We start from the raw sequence: 15510 nt of genomic DNA, 5'->3' as shown, positions 1-15510 counted from the left end.
CCCACACCTAGGACCATGTTTTAAAAAATGCATTGCTAACATTCATTCCACAGTGAAGACTTCCAATATATATAAGATACACACAAATACTCTTGCAGTCCTTTTTGCAAGTATCGCCAGCCCAGCATTTTCACCATCGCTCAACGCCAAATCCAACATATCCAGCTCACCACAGCTACAGCGCCTTATCTATCTACTCTCCACTCCCCTCTCTTCTCCCCCACAGCAAACCAAGCACCACCCATCCCACCCATCTCCCCATCTACCAAAGTACAGCGAAGCCCCTCTCGGAACAAGTTCCATCTAGTCACAAGCTCGCACGCACAGAACCCTAGCATTTCGCATCACGAGATAGCCCACGGCTCTTCTGTGTTCCAGGAGCGACTTCGTCCCTGCTAGTCAGTCAAGCGCTGCCCGATAGGTAGCTGCATATTGCATAGCAGGCCGATTTAATGTGACAAAGATGGACTTCCTACGGGAGAGGTGGAGACTAGGAAATGATAGCCGGGGCAGTGAGTTTAAGGGGTGCTGGGTGTCTTGCTTGTTGCGCGTGAGAAGGGGGTGGGTGAAAGGGTAGATGGGCAGGCATCTGCTTGTTTGTTTATGTGGGTTTGTGGATGCGATTCAAGAAGAGACTTTCAGCAAGAAAGACGAAGGAGTAAGTTAATTCTCATTCGCCCCAAACCTTGAGCTACTCAAAAGCTGAGGTTTAGTTCTCTCCTATACACCTTGCCTGAGCTCTCGTTGCCGTGTACTTCAGAAACGTGCTGACACCTGCTACCGTAGTGCTGCAGAGAGGACTCAGATGAAGGAGAGGAAGGGAAGGATATATATCTCTGAAAACTTAGGTACGATTGTACATATTGTATCAGAGATTGAAGATCATTGGCTATCTTGTTAGCATTCCCAGCGTGTGGAATACAAAAGCTACCTCATATAATAGATGGATGTCTAGAAAGCACCTAGTAGAAATTCATCAGGGCCGAAGGCATATTCGCTAATGTCAACACTACAACTGAAAATGATATATCAAAAATACCAGGGAATACTGTCCATCTACGAAACCAGGGCTAGGCCTGTAATATATCACATAGACGAATCACGGTTACAATTTGCTACACCTCTACAGGTAATGAAGCATTGCACTCTGCATTGAGAAAGACTTCGTAATCAACGCCTCCTATTAGGCTTGACTAGTAATATACACACACACTTGGTCCATTGCTTTCCTTCCTTCCTCCTCTGCCATGACTCGATTCCGGGACCAGCAGATAGCAACGGTAGCCTACTCATTGCAAGTCTTGAGGTGTTAAATCCATCCGCCCCTCCGTCCATTCACTGACCACTGACCACCTAATCATCGTTTCCTAGTGAAATGTACACGTACGAGAAAAAAACAAAACAAAAAAAAGGCAACCCATTTTGGCCAGAGTCATATCCTCTTGTTCCCAACGCCAATGCCATGCGAAAAAAAAAAGTGAATATATTTGAGACGATATATTCATTACTGTATTACGTCCCTGATGACCCCGATGTAGGCGGCTTCAGCTTGATCTTCAGCTTGGGAGGGCCTTTTGGTGCTGGAGGGGACGAGGATGGTTGAGGTTGCTTCGGCGGCGCGGGATTAGTTGGCGCTGCTGATGGGAGCGGCTTGCGCATTTCTGGAAGAGGTTTTCGTGGCTTTCCGTTGTTTCCGCTTGACTGAGAGGAATGTGACGGTGCTTTCAATGGAAGATTGGGTCTAGCAGGGGGGTTCTGAGAGGAGGATTGTGCTGCCGAAGATGATTTCATAGGAGCAAAATCCGAAGCCCTCGCCGTAGGCGAGGCCGGACGAGCGCCTTGACGTGGGTTGAAGCCGCTTAGTTTATCCTCTGGTCTACGATGCTTAAGCATAGCTCGGATTGAACCGGCTTGGGGTACGTTGTCTTTGCGTCTGCGTAATCTTTCCCAGGCCTTGAATTTCACCGTGACCAGCATCTTGGGCTTCCGTCGTTTTCCAAGTTTCTCCAATTCCGTCCTGGGAATCCTAGATGTATCAAGTTTGACCATTTTAGTCGGCCGAGGGCCATCGCCTTCGGTGCTCGCCCGTTTGAGGGGCTTCGAATGCTTCGGGGGGGCTAAATGACCGCTTACATTGACCTTCGAAGGCGCTGGTCTTGGCTCGGGTTGCGGAAGTTCAACCGTGGGTCGTACAGGGGCCTGAACGGAAATGCTGTCTTCGTTAGAATCGCCTATTTTGGGCTTTTCTTGAGAAGAACTTGAAACGGCTTTCTGGGATGTAGCTATGGCAGCAGACTGCTTCGCCTGTTTTTGTTTGTTTTTTTCTTTCGATTCCTGGGTAGCGGGCTGCTTCACAGGAGGGACAGGCTCTCTTTCCTTCGACGTAAGCGAGGGCTTTAAAGAAGGAAGTGCAGTAGGCTTGGGTGCAGGAGGCTTGGGTGCAGGAACAGCTTCCAAAGGGTTTGGAGTGGGAACAGTTGGTGCAGGTAGCGGAGGAGCTTGGGCGGTCGAAGGCGTTGCAGCTTTCGAGCCTGAGCTGACGTTTCGGTTGAGGTTTAGAGTGATGGTTCGCTTAGGTTCTGGTTTAGGTGGCAACGGTTGTGTAGCGTATACCTTGCGTGATTTCCTCCTGAAATGCCGCTTGAATGTCACCAAGCATCTAGATCTGCTCTTCTCACCACGCTCGACGGTCCAGTAGGTAGGATAATCGAAAGACAAAGTTAGCGATGGATCATCTTCGACTAGTATCGAGCATAGCTCGAGAAGATTAACTCGCTCTGATACAGTCAAGATAGGCGAGTTTATCGCATTCCAAATAGCTTCGTGTAAGTTCTCATCGTCCGTAGTCTCTTTCTTCAAGGCTGCAAGCGCTACCGAGAGATCTTCCTTGCGAGCCTTGGCCTTTTTTCTGGCCTCCATGGTTTCATCGTCACGCTCAACGATAAGGTCATCTCCCGCTGGCTGATTTGGCGCTCGCTCCTCTGGCCGCTCGTTTTCCCCTATGGCGATACTAGCAAAGCCACGACAGAGGGCTTTAAATAGTCGGTCTCGAACGAATGGCGAAGGATCGGTACTGGTCAAATTCAGGTAAAACTGCAGGAATTTAGGGCTTTCCAGCATTCCTAGTTCGACAAGTGATTCGCAGGCCTTGACACGGACAAGGTCATAAGTCTGGTCCTGTAGGTATTGAACAAATACGACGGGGTCCTTTTTGATAACATCTGCTTTCATTAAACGGCAGAGAGCATCGAGTGCGGCCGTGGTGAAGCAGTTCTGGTACGAAGGAGAATACTCATCCATCCTACGATACCGCTCGATCTCGTCCATTGCCAGCCTACGGAATTCCTCTGGTTCTGAATCGATAGGATCGGCCATTACCTCGTCACCATCGGCGTCCTCGAAGGCGAATGACATGGACTTTTGTTGTTTAGTTTTCTTCTCGTCTGGAATTTGACAAATAGCTAAGGCTTTGATTAACCTGCAGATATATGGCTGATCGGAATAGATATTGGTCGAATTGTCATTGGCTTGAAGTTGCTCGAGGATGAACATGCGCGCATCTTTAGGACACCTGCCGTCTTCGCCACGGATGCGGGATACAGCCTCCGGGATAGTACGTTGAATTAGATATTGGCGCTTATTTGAAAAGTCATTCGGCAAGGGGGTATATGTTCCCGGCTGACAAAAGAAATGCTGGAAGATTTTCATCAAATGCCGAAGCCCTATCCAATTCACAGGCTCGTTCACCGCATGGCGAGGAAGCTCATCGGCCGCCATGACGCGTATCCCGTAGTAATATCGAGGATCCAATACAGTCCGAGCGAGTATGGTTGAGACAAGAGGGTGGGGTCCTGTCTTGGAGAAGCTCCTGTGAAGGAATAGCATGGAATCTTGCTGTGCAACAACATCTCTATCTTGTTGCAGTTGCGATGCGTACATGTAAGCAGGGAGATTTGTTTGCATCTCGCAGATCCATTCAAAGTCGGCATCCATTCGAATCCATTCGTACGATTCTTGGTCCATCTTTGCTTCGGTTTCTTCGTCCCAATCACGGAAATCCCATTCTTCCATGTCATCCTGGTGCTGCATAACATCTCCTAAATAATATAGATCCCTATGCCCATCCTCGTTCCCCTTTGTACTGCTGGCTAACGCTCTTTCGCGCTGTCGACGGTTCCTCTTGAGTCTCTTGTATTTTGTGTTGTAGGGTATCTCGAACTTCACAGATTTGGCAGTATCTTCTCGAATTTCAACTATGTGCTCGTAAGGTGTGCCATCCGCTTCGTGGATTCGGATGGTCATAGGTCCAGTAAAAGACTGTTGCAACTCGGCTGCGTAAACGGCATGGTTCTCCTCCATGACATCCCTCCAGAAGTCATTCTTGTCGAGCGGCCTGGCCTTGAGAAAAGCTATATCCTGAGTTTGTCGAATTGTCATCTCAACGCACAATCTTTTCTTGTTAAAACGTTGGAAGACCTCGAATCTCGGACATCCAGACATGAGAACCCATTGATTCCAGAAGCTCTCTAGCCTCGTGTTTCCGGCCTTCTCGCAAGCTCTGCGGAATGCACTGGACTCTAAAATTTCGTCGAGGGCCTGGCCTGACGTGTTGGCTTTGCTGACCATTCGAGAGATGATTTTGGAGATTCCTGTAGAGCTAGACGATTTGGAAAGACGGCGATCTAGTATGAACAGTACTAGGGGTGCCTTAAGATTCATGAAATCCACCTCGAAATTGCCCAAGTAAAGGTGTTCACCGATGTCTTGCAGAGACGGGCGTTTTATGTCAACTTCGACAAGCCGGTCCGACATCGACTTCATCCGAAACCTGTATTCATTGTTACCGCACAACATCTTCATAAAATGGTCAGTTAAGAACCATGCTATCCCAACGACGAGCCAGATGTCTCCTTTTGTGTTAGGAACAATGTTGACGCCAAACCACTGGCTTGCTAGCGAGTACACCAGTGTCCTTGTAGTTTCCACTTCAGTATCAATAATATCCGCAGGGTAGAGTAGCCTGGTGCTGCATAGCGAAAAGGCACACAGGGGTATAGTTTCCTCAACCATGTCATCAACAAAGCAGACCTTGTAACTCTCAAATGGATACCGGCCGAAAGTAAGTACGAAGTAATCCACCGCTGTGACGAGAGTAGAACACGTGTTTCTAACCTCTTCCGCACGGCCTGGAAGGCAATACCCGTGGACCTTGACAGCGTTGGCACCAAGCTTGGTGTCATCCTCCTCACTGCGGAATTCCGACCACAGGTCCACGTGCTCAAAAGGTCCAACGGCAAAGCCAATATGTTTTGCTGCCTTGTTACGATCAATCTCAAAAGTCATAGTCTTCTTGGTTTCGTCGTCCTTGTGGACCACCTCGCCAGTCAAATACCCTGAGCAGACGACGGTCATATCTAGCATTTTGTCTTCCTCTGTAAGGTTGATATCCACCGTTCTAGGCTCATCCTCGCCGTGTTTCCTCTTGTGGCTTCTATTAGTAGGACCAACTCCCTTCGGTTGTTGCGTCGTAGGCGGCTTGCGGAACGCATCGCCGAGCGTCCGAGGACAAGTGATAGAAATCTTCCAAGAATTTCGCGAGCCCGGGTCATCGACACACGGAAAGATAGAAGATGCCGTACCAGGCTCGACAGAGTGGCGGGTATAGACGTGAGGGTATCGGATATCCGCCTCATCAACACCAACGAATTGGAGACCATCGCAGACATTTTTCAGCTTGAAGGGAATGCGAATCCTGTAGCCGCCTATGGTGCCGTCAGAGTGCAGGAGTATATCTTGCTGGTCGGATTTCTGGGAATCTTTATTCTTCTGTAGCACTTCATCTACACTTGGGAGCTTGACCTTAATGGATCCATCGAGAGGGGTACACCACTTTAGGTCATGGTCCAGCGCTGGCACTTCCTTACGTTTGTGGTGTAGCAACGGCTGCATGCGGCGCTTCTTAATCGGCCACTGAGGTGCTGACCATCGGTAGTGCTCGGGTGTTCGTATTGATTCGCAAGGATCGTTGTAGGAGGCCTCTACCTCACAGTTGCTAACGGTGATCTGAGTCACATCGATATCACACTGACGGGCGTCGATATAGACTTCGGAAACATCGAGGAAAGGAACGATTAAAATGTCGGATCGCCCGTGGACGCGCTTTTGGGCAAAATCGATTTCGAGATCGACATTCTGGGTGAAAACGACGTAAGGGCGAGGAGGTGTATCGTCAACAGGGAGCTCGACGGGAGGAGTATCACCGGCCTCGAGAGGTTCTGGCTCTACTATGCCAGGCATGTTGAGCGTCTGCGAAGCCGCTGTGCTACGTAATGATCGTACTCATCGGTAGCATTCGTCTTTCCAGGAGATATTGGAAACGGATGACACTAGAAAGAGGTAAACCTGCGGGGGTAGTTTTCCAGATACCCCAAAGTATATCGAAGGTCGAAGATAGTAGAATTCTGAATAAATGCCGGTGTTTTAGGTTAGCCTCATACGCGATTGTAAAGCGCGCTGAAGGATCGTGGCTATGATACGCGCAGAGTACGAGTGAATACTATTAGCTATTGTGCTGAACAATGAGTTCCGGATAATCAGGTTTGATGCGCAGGCCTAGAGGCATAGAGGCAAAGAAAAATGTAGTTTGTTTAATAAAAAAAAAGGTCGGTTGATATCAACGCGCAGTTTCAAAAAGCTCCCGCCTCGAACCTACGACCTGATCTACTACATGTACCTACACTACATGTACGTATGTACATAAGGTAGCTACCATGTTACAAAGCTTCAAAGGTAAGAATGGCCTAACCTACATCCTAAGGAATCGATAAGTACATGTAAGGTCCGTGCATCCCTACCCAAGGCAATCGCCGCATACGTTCACGTAGGTACCTAAGTACCGCCTGCTATATATGTGTACCTAGGTACCTAAGGTACCTAATATATGTACCTTAGTATTAACTATAAAAAAAAAAGCGAGGTCCCGAGATGGCGGTACGCAACATTCAAACTCTGCCCCTCTTGACATCAGATAGGTACATACCAAACTTTAAGTGCATTGGATTGTACATACGTACCTAGGTAGATATACAGTTACATATCACACCCGGACAGCTAAGACCCTCGAGTTACTGCATGTCTCATATTGTTCTTGACACTACTAATCTATCTGACATTGTGTTTTACATGTACCTAACTAGCAGATAAGTACCACAGGTTCACTCTCATCAGCATCATGCCATATACCGCGATGAGCTTTGGTGGGAGTTATACTACTAGGCTATCACATTAAATGCCCAAACGCATCGTTATATAGTACGAACAAAGGTTCTCGTGGGGAGCAGCATGTGAATCCAAAACCACATTCGGTTGCATTTGAATGAATAGGAACTTTAGTGTCCCGATAGTCCAGCAATAAACGTATATACTAAGTGTTGCCTTATATCCCGAAGACAAACATGAAAGCCCTAACATGGATTCAATAAATTAATGCTGACGCTGACGCCTTTCCCGCCTCTTTTGTCTCTCGTGGGCTTTCAAAGTCTCAATGTCACGATATTCTTCGGGTAATTCAAAGTCGCCCTCGACCATATCTGGAATAGGATGGCCCCAAGCTACAATAGTCCTTCCTCTTCGCCGGCCCTTATTGAGAGCTGCTTCACGCTGATGCTTCTTGACAAAGAACGACGTAAACTCCTTTGCCACATATGGCTCTGGAGACTTTGGTGGTGGTGGTTCACCACGAGATCTCTTAGAGCTCGATGCAGTGTACTTAGCCCGTGCTAACGCCTCGTCAAGAAGTTGCCGGGCAGATGCGTCGGCATCGCTGTAGTCTGGGGGATCCCCGTCGCTAATATCTTCCCGGATATCGTGGTCTGTTTCGACGTCGCCCATTTCTTCATCCTCATCTGAAGTCCCTTCCAGGCTTGGTTGCTCGTCAACGTTATCCTCCTCCTCGGTTTCTTTTTCTTCGTTTTCTTCCGCCTCTTCCGCTAACGCCCGCTCCTTCATAAGCTTCCTCTTTTTCTCTTCTTGACTCCATACGCGGAATTTCTCCAAGATGGCTTGACAACCCTTAATGAAGTGATCTCGGGCAGGCTCAAATGTCTTCTTGCGGCTTTCAGTGACACCACTGACACCCATTGTTCTTAGCCAGTCATGGCCTTGGAGCTCGTTGAGCAGCCGGATGATTTGGTCCTTCTCATGTTGCGCTCGACCTTTTTCTGTATTTCTGATCGATTTTTCTAACCTCTCGGCTTTTTTATGCGCTGGTCCAAAATAAGCATCTGGTAGGGGGTCTTCAACATCTTTGCCATTATATCGTGCTTCAAGAAAGGCGAAATCAATGCGTTGAGAGTCGTACAGGTTAGCGAACAAATGATCACCGTAAGTTCGCACTGTATTATATATAGTGTGGGGTCGCTCGTTGGTGTCTGTCGCTGCGCCTGGAGGGGGTACAGGGGGTTGTGACTGATGAGTACCAAAGAGGGGATCGGTATCGACGAGGACAATTGGGGTATCGAGGTTAAGAACGTCTAATTTCTGGTATTAGCAATTGAACGAATGCATCTTAACAAAATTATATATATATATATATATAATGATAATAATAATAATAATAATATATAATTCTCAATTGGAAAATGGGAATTGTAATAGTTGCACCTACGTTGTTCTTTAGGATCATTGCCGATTACTTCATCGTAATCGGGGAAATATGCTGACAACTCGCTCTTGAAGCGAGTCGCCTCCTGTGACCGCAACTTGCGACCGGGCCGTTCTGTTGCCGAATTGGTATCGGTTGCACTTGGTTGTAATCTATCAAGTTCATGTTTAATTCCATTGATGGCCTTTTCTTTATGTCTTTTTAAACCAGGTTCTACTGCTGTCGCCGTCTTGGTAGTTTCCCGTTGAGCAGGGAGAATTTGCGTTGATGCGACCGGAGGCTCGTTCGTGCGAGTTTCGGGTTGAAATTGAGGTTGAGATTGTGGCTTCACCGTGTTCGCTGTGATGGATCTAGGAGGATTGGTAGAAGGAATGGGTCTCGTGGGTCTCGCTAGAATCTCGACAGTAATTCGGGCTCTTTTGGTCTTAGGAGGGTCGTAGTTATTGGCGATAGGATCTAGAGGGCGCTTCATTCGTGAAGGACTGGTTTGTTGAAGGATATTTTGCGAGTTTCGCGTTTTGATATGTGTCGCGATGACATGAGCATGTTTAGCAGCCACGCTATTAGCGTCAAGACTTGCAGTAGCTGGGTTGATGTTTTTAATGTTAGGATTAATTGTGTGGTTAGTTGTGTGCTGTTGATGGGGATTGGGATGGGGATGGGAATGGGGATGGGGATGGGCGCGTCGCTGGTAGTGCTGCTGCTGGTGCTGCTGCTGCTGGGGGCGCTGGAGCGCATCAGGTCGTCGCGAAGAGGTAGCCATTGATTCGAGGTGTGTGAATGGACATAATGGACATAATGATCGCTGGTGGCACAGGACAAGATTAATATGGTATTTACCAAATGCGCATTGACGTACCAAAACAATTAGATAATTTCTTGGGGCCAAAATCAAACTTCTGGGCGCCTTGTTGTCATCAATTGATCACTCCCGTCTTTTAGTTATTACAGATGCACGCGCGCAACACTGGACTCTGCTACGGTACCCAACTATAGTATGTACAGTGCGCATCTAAGCAGCTCCTTTATGGTTTAGGCGTTCGCTATGGCACTCCCCCAGAACTTGGAGGCCGCCTCCTTATTCATATACAGGTAGGTACATACCTACCTAGGTAGCTTAAACCTTCAATACAGGTACAGGTAGGTAGGTACATGTACTTAGGTATTGAACATTAGATGAGTCATCTAAACACTGTTCTGTTAAACTGTATGCCAGTCCCCAAGCACACGCTGTAAATACATATGTAACCTACTTGATTACCTCTTTCGATGTTCTAATTTAAAGCATGCCTAGGTAGGAAGTAACTGCATGAAATGTCTGTATTCAGCAATATGTTATGCAATTGTAACTTCAGTACCTACCTAATTTATATCTTAGATGTGCATGTATTATTTAACTCTTAAAACCAAACAACCTAGTTAATCTTCATTTGTAGTTAACAATTGCTTTAAAACTTCGACCTCTAAATATAAAGTCAGCAAACAACTATCCCAATGTCTAAATAGTATACAAAGCAGATCGATCCTAATGAGATAATAAATCTTGCCACACACAATACCACCACAACAGATTTAGGCTTACTGATGTTGCACCATAGGGCTATCGAAGCGAGATATGCCGGGAAGCGGGAAGCGTACTTAGGTACCTAACCCATGGTAGTTCACCTGCAGGTTTTATCTTTCCGAAGCCCGCCTGATCTTGGTAACATGTCTGCTATCACATTATGTACAGTTGAGTATACTCCTATTTATGAGCACGCAGTACATCTTCCGTCTTGCTGGCGTGTTACACGAAACGGATGTTAAGTCTGCCACGCGCATATCGCACCTTAGTATGCCGTTTAACCGACCGGCATATTGGTATCTTAGGTAGGGAATTACGTCATTCTGAACAAAACCACTGATGATATCAGGCATTTGTACATATCAAAATTCCCTATGCACCTACAATTGCACCTACAATTACACCTACAATCACACCTACAATTACACGCATTACCTAGAGGTTTTCCGAATATCGTCAATTTAACTATTCTACTACCTACCTACCTACGTATCAATCCTATCAGTAGCCACACATGGCATCACAGCGATATAGTAACTTTAAGCTTCCTCGCCTTCATTTTTAATGGTGACCTTTCTACTGTGACCATCTAGTGTAAGTGGCAAGATGGCCAGGATGGCTCATACTGTTACGCCAATAATGTCACCCGCAAGTAATCCATCTCCATCCCTACCCCCGTCTCTATCTTCATCTCACTCGTTAGCCCCGCAGCTCGCCGCCGCTACACCGGGGTCTCTCCCGCTAACCCCACCATCATCGCCCGGTCCGGACAGGGAATCTAAAAGTTCGCCGGATACTACATCACATCAAAGTCACCAAAGTCACCAAAGTCACCAGAGTCACCAGAGTCACCAGAGTCGCCAGGAATACTTAGACTCTCTACAACCGCCATCCAAGGAAGAGTTCCAGCGCCTAACAAAACTACAAGAGCAGCGCGAAAAAGAGCACAAGCGTCGCGATCAAGAGCTACGCCGCCAAAGCATAGCAATTGCCCACACGAGCATGCAGGCAAGACGAGACTTCATGCAATCGAAGGCAGCTGAGGAAGAGGAACGCCTAGGACATCATCACTCTATATTCGGGCATAGACATTCAAGCTCTAAATCACGCTCCAGGCCGAGTAGCAAGAATGCAATGTCTAATGGAAAAGGTGAAGCTCTAGATGACTGCATTAGATCGAAAGCGGCAACCGTAATTCAGCGAACTTATCGTGGATATCGTGTGCGCAGAGAGATGCAAGGGCTTGGTTTAGATGCAGGTACCAGGTGGACACATGCAATCAGAGACGCACAGTGGAAAGACCTAAACACGCCTCGAGCTAGACAGGATAGCTCGCAAGGCATCGAGAACGGGGGGGATGCAGGCAACCAAAGGAGGCCTAGCAGTAGCCGATCCACAGCACGGAAGAATTGGATGAAGGTGGCCATGATAGCCCGCCGCGCTGGGGCAGATGAGGATTCCGACCATGCAGAAGACAGTTCGTCCTCATCACTTAACGAAGAAGACTTTCAAGGTATGAGCGCCGAAAAGAAGGTAGAAGTAAGAAAGAAGCGAATGAAAGCTCGAGAAAAGAGACGAGAACACGCCCGAATGATGGGACTACAATACTTCTTGGAAATGCTCGACCTTAAGCACCGGTACGGGTCTAACTTGAGAGCATACCATGAGGAATGGAAGAAATCCGACACCAACGAGAATTTCTTTTATTGGCTGGACTATGGTGAAGGTAGGCAAATTGACTTGGCAGCTTGTCCTAGGGAAAGGCTGGATCGCGAGCAAGTGCGATATCTCAGCCGAGAGGAGAGGCAATATTATCTGGTGACAGTCGATGTAGAAGGCCGTCTAGTTTGGGCCAAGAATGGCATGCGTATTGACACCACAGAAAATTGGAAGGACAGCATTCATGGTATTGTCCCGATCGACGACCCTACACCCTCGTTCTCAGCAAGTATCGAGCCACACGTAGAAGGCAAATCTAACGTGGAATCGCCCGCACAGCCGCGCAGCCACTCAGGTTTGCCGTCTCCGAGGTCTTCACGAGAGTCGGAGCTAGAAGCTGCAATGGCAGCAAAGTACGCGGACCCTGACTTTGACAACCGAAAGGGTGTTAGGAAAATCCGACACGTATCAGCCGCAACAATATTCAACAAGCTCCTCCGCAAGACGGTCCGCAAAAATACGTGGATATTTGTTGCTGACACGTCGTTCCGCTTGTACGTCGGCGTCAAAAACAGCGGCGCGTTCCAGCACAGTTCGTTCCTACAAGGATCGCGGATATCCGCAGCCGGGTTGATTAAGATAAAAAACGGCCGGCTATCAAGCCTTTCGCCACTCTCGTATGTAACATTGAGAGTTCCTTCCCCCTTTTCGGCTTGTTTCGGGAGTTGGTATTGCTCCTGAGGCCTGCTAGGTCCACCAAGCCCCTTACCAAAAAAGCAACCACTAACCCATCAAATAGAGGTCACTACCGCCCCCCGGCCTCAAATTTCCGCGCCTTTGTGCACAGTCTAGAGGAAGAAGGCGTAGACATGTCGCACGTGAGCATCAGCAAAAGCTACGCCGTTCTAGTCGGGCTGGAGGCATACATCAAGACGAAGAAAAAGGGTAAGGAGGCGATGCAGACGCTCACGCACCAGAAGCAGAAGCTGCTAGACCCCGAAGAGGCCCGGAAGAAAGAAGAGGCGGAGCTCGATACAAGTCAAAGCGCAGCAAAGGAACAGAAAGTTCTCGAGAAGGAGAGAGAAAAGGAAGAGGCCCACCGCGTCGAGAATAAGGCGACTTTCAAGTTCATGAAGAAATTCCAGAAGTTTGGATTCCAACCGAGGACTCCATCTGGTCAAAGGAATAACGATAAGACAAATGATTCAACAAAGCATTGATGACGATATGGATAGCATTGGGTTGGGTAACACCTACGGGTTTTGGTTACGGTCTTTGGTTATCGGCGCTGCATCGTGATATCCTTTGTTTGCTAGAGCGGTACACATTGGCTGGAAGCCCATGACGGCGTTTAATGATTGCACTAATATCAAGCTACGACGAGTCTTGCCAGAGGAGTTCTGTGCCTGTGCCCCTTAATATACCTGCGCTATTCTCAAATCCGTAAAACTACGATGCCTGAGACATTATTCATATACAGAAATAAAACGGCTCTGTATATATAATTTTCACGTCTACCAGGCAAGTCCCTTGAATCGATCGATATTGATATTATTTTACTCCTAGCTAATCAATCAACACTAACGACAATATCCCATCTATTTAATAGCAGAGACATGGTTCGTAACCAGACAAGTCCACTCCGACGAGCCCGTGTATATGGTGTATCCGTCATTGTGCGTCTGCCCCGTGCTCAGCGTAGTCCCCAGCTGCCAGAACAGATCGGCTGCAAGACCCTTGGTCGAGAGCGAGGTCTTCTGCCACTTGCCCTCGACGCCGCAGTGGTCGGTTGTAGATCCGTCTATCTCGGAAGTTAGCGTCTGACACATTCATGGCATGTCGCTTACACCCCCCTCCCGCCCCCAGATAAATAGGTCGATAATCAGGGATGGACTAGGGAGATAGGCAGGTATACTCACATTCCTCAAACAAGCACGGCTTCCCCGCGGCCGCACAAGCCGCGCCGTGGGCCTCGATCCACGCGTTGCCCCACTCGTTCTGCGTGCCCCAGGAACTCGGGTACAGATGGAAGGTGGCGAAGTCGAGGGTGTCGATGTTGAGGTTCGCCGCGAAGTCGAGGCCTTCGCCGAACTGGTAGGGGTAGCTGCCGTCGCCGTCGAGGCCGAAGCCCTCGTCGCCCAGCGTCACCATGTGGTTGGGGTCGAGGCTCTTGACGTAGGCCGAGGTGGACTTGGCCCAGGCGGTCAGGACGCTGGTCTCGCAGCCGTTGCAGCGCGGCTCGTTGGCTAGCTCCCAGGCGAACACCGTGGAGGAGTTGGCGTAGCGCGATACGACTGCTTTGACGTACGCGCGGTATTGGCTCTGCGCCGCGGTGTTGGTGTACCAGGTTTTTTGGGAGCCGCCGAAGGCGGTTACGTACTGGGGCGCGAGGTTAGCTGTCTTGTTTGTTGTTGAGTAAGGGCCCGACCTGATAGGTATACGATCTCGCTACTAGATCTACGGGGTCGTTTTCAAGGGGGAAAGGGGCAACGTGGGATTTAGATGTTAAAAAAAAACCCCTTCCAACTTACAGCCGCCATCCCGCCGTAGTCGCTCCAGTTGTTAACGAAGTTGATAATCAACTTGATGCCGCGCTTCTCGGCAGACGAGACTACGTAGTCGAGGCGCTGCAGGCCGTTGGCTCCCGTGTTGATAGTCGAGCCTCTTGCCGACAGGTACTGGAAGTAGACTGTGCCGGACCCTGGCTGAGACGTGACGTCGTTGAAGCCCCAGACGCGCAGGATCTTGTGGCCCGCCGACTTGAGCTGGTCGAACGTCTTATCGACGTCGGCGTTGTTGGTCAGGAAGCTGATCCAGTAGCTGTTTGTGCCCGCGTAGTACTTGGTTTGGCCGTCGATGTTGAAGAGCAGGCCGTCCGTCTTTGCGAAGCCCGTTGCTGCGAGAGAAACAGCGTTAGTGGGGCTGGTGGTTACTTTTGACGCGCTGTTCGCCGAGTCGGTTCCTGAATGCGTGTTAGTCTTCTATGAACTATGTTTATCTATCTCTGTCCTTACCGGGAACGCATTGTGAATACCACTGATTCGAAACTTGACAAGTAGAGCCCGACGGACAGGCTGTCTGTCCCGTGAAGCCTTGTCCGCCGCATTGTCCCCAGAGTTGCCCTTCAGCCGAGACAACGCCGGCGAGCGAAAGAAGTCCGGCTACGAGATACTTCATCTCATGTAAGTTGACCTAGAAGTTGAATACGAAGTAGCAAGTAGTGTGAGCAATTTCCAACAAAGAGGCAACTCGAGTTATGTACGTACGTATATATTTAAAGCGACTACAAAATACCTATCCCTGTGTAGTCTGCCCAGCCCATGTCCAGGCATCACGGGTGAAGCCTACATTGGCAAGCTATCGATCAAGGCGGATCGACGTGCTCCATCCATACACATGGAGAAAGGCCATTTTAATTGTACATATGTATGGATGGCACCTCCACTCATCTCGACGGCCTGGACCTAGGCCCATCTCTGCAGGTGCAATGCAACAGGCGATCGAGGCACCACGAGCATCATCCCATAGATTCCCCACACGGCAAGGTCAGGTACGGAATTATAAAACGCCAGACGTATGTACAATACATACATCGGGGTCCTATGTGACCAATGTATCTACTGAT

The 15510-nt window shown here is 48.7% G+C and overlaps 3 protein-coding genes across 3 annotated transcripts; all 3 read right to left on the bottom strand.

Annotated features, from left to right (window-relative positions):
* Positions 1-1126: 1126 nt before the first annotated feature.
* Positions 1127-6764, bottom strand: F4813DRAFT_359702 (uncharacterized protein). Its single transcript, XM_049243356.1, has one exon. It carries the CDS (start codon positions 6295-6297, stop codon positions 1513-1515), a length of 4785 nt encoding a protein of 1594 aa, XP_049099773.1. The 5' UTR covers positions 6298-6764; the 3' UTR covers positions 1127-1512.
* Positions 6765-7140: 376 nt separating this feature from the next.
* Positions 7141-9696, bottom strand: F4813DRAFT_359699 (something about silencing, SAS, complex subunit 4-domain-containing protein). The gene is made up of 3 exons (XM_049243355.1): positions 9522-9696; positions 8666-9467; positions 7141-8531 (listed from the first exon to the last, which is right to left on the bottom strand). The coding sequence occupies exons 2-3, from the start codon at positions 9423-9425 to the stop codon at positions 7483-7485; spliced, it is 1809 nt and encodes a 602-aa protein (XP_049099772.1). The 5' UTR covers positions 9426-9467; positions 9522-9696; the 3' UTR covers positions 7141-7482.
* Positions 9697-13054: 3358 nt separating this feature from the next.
* Positions 13055-15062, bottom strand: F4813DRAFT_396309 (carbohydrate-binding module family 1; the record flags this gene model as incomplete). The annotated part of the gene is made up of 4 exons (XM_049247811.1): positions 13055-13686; positions 13805-14264; positions 14417-14847; positions 14900-15062. The coding sequence occupies 4 exons, from the start codon at positions 15060-15062 to the stop codon at positions 13484-13486; spliced, it is 1257 nt and encodes a 418-aa protein (XP_049099771.1). The 3' UTR covers positions 13055-13483.
* Positions 15063-15510: the final 448 nt, after the last annotated feature.

This window comes from Daldinia decipiens, assembly GCF_022478715.1.
Source record: "Daldinia decipiens strain CBS 113046 unplaced genomic scaffold F4813scaffold_16, whole genome shotgun sequence".
NCBI lineage: Eukaryota > Fungi > Ascomycota > Sordariomycetes > Xylariales > Hypoxylaceae > Daldinia > Daldinia decipiens.
This window is presented reverse-complemented; position numbering and strand designations above follow the sequence as displayed.

Excerpts from the sequence above, each read along its gene's own strand:
- F4813DRAFT_359699 (XM_049243355.1), bottom strand. The coding sequence starts at position 9,425 with ATGGCTACCTCTTCGCGACGACCTGATGCGCTCCAGCGCCCCCAGCAG. Across the intron at positions 8,532-8,665 it reads CAATGATCCTAAAGAACAAC|ACGTTCTTAACCTCGATACC; the intron begins GTAGGTGCAACT and ends ACCAGAAATTAG.
- F4813DRAFT_359702 (XM_049243356.1), bottom strand. The coding sequence starts at position 6,297 with ATGCCTGGCATAGTAGAGCCAGAACCTCTCGAGGCCGGTGATACTCCT.